This window comes from Mastomys coucha, unplaced genomic scaffold (genome assembly GCF_008632895.1).
Source record: "Mastomys coucha isolate ucsf_1 unplaced genomic scaffold, UCSF_Mcou_1 pScaffold22, whole genome shotgun sequence".
NCBI lineage: Eukaryota > Metazoa > Chordata > Mammalia > Rodentia > Muridae > Mastomys > Mastomys coucha.
Window position 1 is genome coordinate 249,667,262 of NW_022196905.1, and position 6,673 is coordinate 249,673,934.

Genomic DNA, 6,673 nt, shown 5'->3' on the forward strand with positions numbered 1-6,673 from the left:
TAGCATGAGGGTGACATAACAAAAGTGACATACACATATTGCTCCATGGAGGGACATAGAGTTCACACCCATTGCCAAAGTTAATGGTTGCCTGAGGCAGGACAGGTTTTCTGCCATGGCTGACAATTGAGTTGTGTTAGTGTCTCCTTCCATAACACACATTTCCTAAAGGCCTTCAACACAAGCGTGCCCTTGCATTTACTTCTCTGGTAAATTCGAGGGACACAAAACAGGAAGCATATCTTTATCGAGATAAAACAAAACAATAAAACAATAAAAATTCTTGGAGCGCCATTGTCACCCAGCTCGTTTCTGTCTTTAGACATCATCAAGTCACAAACGACAATCACACAACAGCTTTGGGAATGTCCAGTCACACATTTTACTTCATTTACTTCCTAATGAAGTGAGAAGTATTGTTCATTTTATAGCAGGGATCCTGAGGTTCAGAAAGTCTAGGCGGCTTGCTGGGGATCACACACAGAAAAAGTGTCAGGGTCCAGAAGTCAAGCAGAGCCTGCCTGAAGACAAGTCTCCGCACACCACTGAGACAGTTCTAGCTTTCCAAATCAATTCTGTCAGAAAAGCACTGGGGGAGGGGGAGGGCCTGGGGAGAGGGAAAAGGAAAAGGAGGAAAAGGGAAAGGAGAGAAGGAATAGAGATAAGGAACCAAGAACCAAGAAGTGGAGAAGAGAATAAGGAAAGAGGGAGAGAACACAAAGGAAAAGATGTAATCCTGCGGAGAGAATGTTCTTTGGGGTGGGGCAGCCTTCACTGATTTCACCATCCCCCATGGGGGAAATTCTTGTGGTTCTCACACTATAAACCCCCTCAAAGGCTGAGGGCCTGAGGTAACTTGCCTGGGGTGTGCTCTAGGACTCTGAGCTGGCCTTGGCCTCTGCTGTAAATTCCTTGCTGTTCCTATTAGCTCATTTTGCCTTCTTAGTGTTCAGAGTCTGGTGTGTGGGGCTGGCGGAAATAGATTAAATCCATGAGGGAGTTTTTCTTTAAAGGGTTTCCAGGAGAGACGATGTGATATTCATTACTAGATAAATGGAAATCTTAGGGATGTTTTTAATCAAATGAAAATCAAGGGAAGGCCTTAGTGTTGATTCATTTAGTTATGAGGAAAACACTGAGCTGCTTGGAGAGCTGCTAGTCACTTCCAAAGGTCATCAACTAGAGAACAGAGAGAAATAAAGACAGGAAGCGTCTGGCAGTTGCCCAGGCCTGATGGAAAGAACTGACTGAAAGACAAGGGTTTCTTCTATGGGTGATAAAAACACTCTGAATGGTTTCTAACGAGAGCTCTGACAACACTAGAATCTACACTAAGTATCTCATTTGAAGTGGGCAGACTCATGATGTGCAGACTGTGTCTCAATAAAAAAACAATGCATGGGAACCTCTGGAGATGAAGGAAACTGACATCTTACAAACATTGTCCTATTTTTTTTATTTATTTATTTATTTATTTATTTATTTCTTTATTTATTTATTTATTTATTTTTTGGTTTTTCAAGACAGGGTTTCTCTGTGGAACCGTGCCTGTCCTGGAACTCACTCTGTAGACCAGGCTGGCCTCGAACTCAGAAATCTGCCTGCCTCTGCCTCCCAAGTACTGGGATTAAAGACGTGTGCCACCACCGCCCAGTCCCTATTTTATTATTTAAAAATTTACTACTATTTTACAAGTATGAGTGTTTTGCCTGCAGGTATGTATATCGTGCACATGCCTGGTGCCAGAGGAGGCCAGTAGAGGGAGGTGGATTCCCTGGGATTGGAGTAACAGATGTGAGCCACCACATGGATGCTGGGAATTGCACCAGGGCCTTCTATCAGAGCAGCCAATGCTCCAGCCTCCTCTCCATCTCTTCTGCCCCATGAAGTCATATGTTAAAACTGAACATCTCTACCTTGGAGTACACTCTGGTAAACCTTCTTATGAAATAGTTTTTAAACATTTAAAAAAGTAACAGGTGAAATGACAAAGGTACAGATTCTCAAATATAGGTGACAACAATCACTGTGGCACTGAAAAATAAACATACATAGTTTAAGAGAAAAAAAAAAGCTGCCTGGCAGTGGTGGTACACTCCTTTAATCCCAGCACTTGGGAGGCAGAGGCAGGGGGATTTCTGAGTTTGAGGCCAGCCTGGTCTACAGAGTGAGTTCCAGGACAGCCAGGGCTATACAGAGAAACCCTGTCTCAAAAAAACAAAAAACAAAAAACAAAAACAAAACAAACAAGCAAAAAAAAGCCACTTAAGGATCTCCCCACTTAGCACTAATAAAAAAAGTTACCCACAGGTGGCAGTGGTGGTGCTCACCTTTAATCCCAGCACCTGGGAGGCAGAGGCAGGCAGACCTGAGTTCGAGGCCAGCCTGCTATACAGAGAGAGAGGGAGAGACAGGGAGATGTAGAGAGGGAGAGGGAGAAGGGCAGGGAAAGGAAGAAGGAAAGGGAGAGAAAAGGGAAGGTAGGAAGGACAGACTGGCAAGGAAAATAAAAAAGAAACTTCAAATAGGGGGCACACCTATCAGTGTCACTAGCTAACAACTGTCCAGGTCAGAACAGGGATCGACAATACCTGGACAAGATCCTTCCTTCCAACCAGCATGGCAGCAGTAGCATTCTTCTGACATGTCTCCTGAGTGTCGTTCACATTCAATCTGAAATTAAAACAAAAAAGACTAAGAAGGCTTCTACCTGAACTTCCCAAGAATTCCTCCTGATTTAACAGCCTAGAAAGTGCCCCTTTTGTTGTCACTCAAAATGCCTCTTCCATCTGACAGGGAGGGAAGGGTTAATTAAAGCTGGTGCTACAGGGCTGGAGTTCCTGCCTGGGGGACTGGAAATACTCACCACTTTCAGGAGGGGGCAATAAAGAAAATATTAATTAGCTACCAGCTTTTCTGTTGAGTTCCCAAAGTTTGGGATTTAAATGTGTGCAAAACTAATGCGATTTCCATCTAAAAAGTACTATGCTGTGAGTATATTTCAAAAGAAAACACTTTCTGTTACATGTTCAAGGACTTGGAAAACCTATAGGCCAGCGTCCACTCCTACTGTCTTTCAATAAAAGAAGGATCTAAATTCAGCTACCTAAACTGGCTTGCTGGACCCTGAGCTTTGGAAGAGACCATTTGTGGGGCCAAGTACATGCTTTCAGCTAGGTGTGATCCCAGGCAAGGAGGGCCCACTGAACTGGGAGCCTGACCTACAGAAATAGTGAGGTAAGAAATGTGTACTCTTTGAAGCCACAGATTGTGGCAATTTGTTAGTCACCAACAAAAAGCTAACACACCGAGTTTCCCCAAATCATCCAAAACTTTAAAAAGATCTGCAGACCCTAAGTGACATGCTCAGTGTTACCTGTGATCTTGGACTTACATGTACAGCTCTCCCAAGGACTTATGAACAGGAAGGAGGCATGAGATATCCTGGATGATGACCTTCCCAGCAGCCTTAATGGGTCGGTTGCCGGAGTCTGATCCTTCCCGTTTACTTTTCCACCTCCTTGATTTCTAGGGGAGATGACAAGATGTGACTAATGGGGCCTCTGGAGAGTGGAAACCTACAGTTGCACAGTACATCATATTTGGGTCATTGGTAATTTGCAGAGACTTTAAATTACATCATGCCCACAATTACATGAATCAGCATCTGTAGGAAATAAAGGGTAACAAATGGCCCAAAGTTCTTGATCCAAGACCCTCACAGGGAACCAAGCACCTACTGCAGGGCCATCTATATTCTGCAGGTGCTCAAAAATGGATACTAGGAAGCCAGAATTAATTAATTAATTAATTTTAAAAATAGCAGGTAAAGAAGTTAGTAAAGATCCCCCACAAGTGGGGAAGGGGAACTTTAGGGTGTTCAGTACTAGGTTCAAAGTTCTTGCCTGAAACAATTCAAAGATTTGTTTTTTCTTCATAGACAGTTTCAACAGGGTTTGTTGATATTTTAATTCAGACATAACAGTGTGGGCTCTGCAAAGCTTAATGTATGAAGACAGAGACACTTGGGAACATAAGACCTCGTTTCTGTAGCAGGCTGAATTATTTCTACAAGCGATCATTTCTGAAGGTCAAAGATACTAAGTTGGGGAAACTGAGTAACAGACATGGGAGACCATGGGGACATGTTTCAGCTCCCAGACCTGTCCCAGGAAGTGGCTGTGAGGAATGTGAAATGTCCTGGGAAACAAAAAGTAACACAGTGTCGCCCCACCTGGTATCTTCAAAAAGACAACCAGTCATGGGAGCAATGTCCTATTCTATTTCCAAAAGTTAAAAAAAGAGGTCACCAAAGCCACTTGATTAAGCAAGGGAGCAACACATTTATTAACAGGGGAGGCGTAAGGAGCAATTAAAAGGGCTTGCAATTTGACATCAGAAAACTGAGGTACTGTGTGTTCTGGCTCAATATGGCTCTAGGCGAGTTAATCCTAGTTAATCATTTGCTGTGGATTTAGTCTCATATCCATCAATCTTTCTTTTGCTTATTGGCTAATGCTGAGTTCTGCTATCCAATCTGAGATCAGTAAGGGTACAATGAGAAGACAAAGATGCAGAATGCATAGGCTTAACATTACAACCTAAAACACTGCAGTTACTATGAATGCCCACCAGTGGTCAGGAGCCACTGCCACTCACATTTCCACTAGTGAGTTTTGTATAATTACTCTTTCAGGAATCTGTCTAAGTCTAAATCCAGGCATTTCAACCAATGTTCCAAGTGTCCACTGATTTGACTTCCCATACTAATCAAGATGTCTTGGGACCTACTAAATGCGGGCCACCTGGGTTCCAGACAAGTAAGTGAGGTAGATCCGCTGAAGCATCTATGGCTTGTTCATCATAATTATCCACACCTCTTGATTCTTCAAGGGGGGGTGGGGCAGGGGAGCCTTGACCCGTTATTATGGTATAAGCCTCCAGTCTCCTACAGGCCCTGATTTCTTGACGAAGAACTATGTCCATAATCCAGAACTACTATCCTTTTATCCAGTTGGGGTCACTCACATAAGGGAAGGACATGTCAGAGTGGGCTGGAGCCAGGCAGTGTTAACTGAGACAAGACAGAAGTAGCCACAGGAGCATGCAATGCATGACCAGCTGCAGGGGTAACTTAGTATATGGCTATCCTACAGAGCAGCACAAAATGCTTAATTAGCCAGAAACTATACATCCACAGGTCTCTGAACATTGACTATTTCAAATGAGATTTAGAATGCTGCATTAAAAAAAAAAAAAACTCTCTGAGTATATGAGATAGTTCAGTGGTGGCTGATAGTTACTGCCAAGCCTGACAACCTGGGTTTGATCCCCAGAACCCATTTAGTGGAAAGAGAAAACTGACCCTCATGGGTTGTCCTCCAACCTTGCAAGAGTGATGCATTTATTTACACATGTGCACATGAGTGCAAATATACACATAAGTGTAAAAAGCTTCCCTTTTCATTTCTATGCCAAAAAGATTCCATCTGGAAGAGAATATGATAATTTAGTATATCTTCTGGGTTGGACAGAAGGCTGCTAAAAACACTGTGAACATGAAGTCATTGTGGCTCCTTAGTACAAAAAAAAAAAAAAAGGCAAGAGCTTGAACAGTTTAGTAACTCACAAAAGCTCATCTAATTATACAATTGAAAGAAATGGAGACCTTGTGAAGGGCGGACAAGGCCTGCTAGCTCTTAAAGTGCACTGAAAATAACCACGCTTTCCTGACTTTGAAAGCAAACCTAACAAAAGCATTTTACTAATTATATGAAGGCTCATGTGCTGGGGGTAGCTCATTTGCAAGGAGACTAACTCACTTGGCAACAGATACTGGAACAAGTCCAAGTGTCCTGATATTTGATTTAGGATTTAAAGACTTTCCTGGTGTTAGTGTGTGTTAGTTCTTGCTCTGAACTGTTCATGCTGAGCCAGCAGGTGCCTCACTGCAGCTCCATGGGATAGGGGCATAACCTCCATTTTGTAAATGAAGATGTGAACCTTATACAAGGTCACAGTTATGGAGCTGAAATTTAAATAGGTCTATCAAGCTGCTACGCTTGTGTGTGTGTGTGTGTGTGTGTGTGTGTGTGTGTGTGTGGTATGTGGTGTGCATGCAGAGGTCAACTTCTGGTGTCTTCCTCAATTTTACCATTGAGGGAGTAGACACAGAGTCCCTCACTGAACCTGGAACTCACAAGATTGGGGTGGTCTGGCTGGCCAATAACCTGTCTCTGCCCAACTCCAGTACTAGGCCTGATCACTGGGTTTGGCTTTTATATTGGCACTAGGGACCTAACACAGGTCCTCATGCTTATGTGGCAGGACTTTACCACCTAAGCCATATACCCTGCCCCAGCTAAGCCCATTTTTGCTGACTTGTTTTTCAGTACTGAATGTGATTTTAAGAATCTATAAAGGGGCTGGAGAGATGACTCATTGGTTAAGAGCACCAACTGCTCTTCCAGAGGTCCTGAGCTCAATGTAACCACATGGTGGCTCACAACCATCTGATGCCCTCTTCTGGTGTGTCTGAAGACAGCTACCGTGTACTCATATAAAAGTAAATAAATAAATCTTTTTTTTTAAAAAAAAGAATCAGCCGGGCGGTGGTGGCACACGCCTTTAATCCCAGCACTTGAGGCAGAGGCAAGCAGATTTCTGAGTTCGA

At 43.2% G+C, this 6,673-nt stretch overlaps 1 protein-coding gene across 6 annotated transcripts in view; it reads right to left on the minus strand.

Annotated features, from left to right (window-relative positions):
• The window catches only part of Wdr59 (WD repeat domain 59), a 76,111-nt gene that overhangs the window by 14,591 nt on the left and 54,847 nt on the right, over positions 1-6,673 (minus strand). For all 6 annotated transcript variants that reach the window (XM_031341465.1, XM_031341464.1, XM_031341462.1 and 3 more), the window contains 2 exons: positions 3,395-3,528; positions 2,592-2,673 (listed from right to left, as the gene is read on the minus strand). In XM_031341465.1, coding sequence (XP_031197325.1) covers positions 2,592-2,673; positions 3,395-3,528 — 216 coding nt within the window. The remainder of the gene's footprint in view (positions 1-2,591; positions 2,674-3,394; positions 3,529-6,673) is intronic.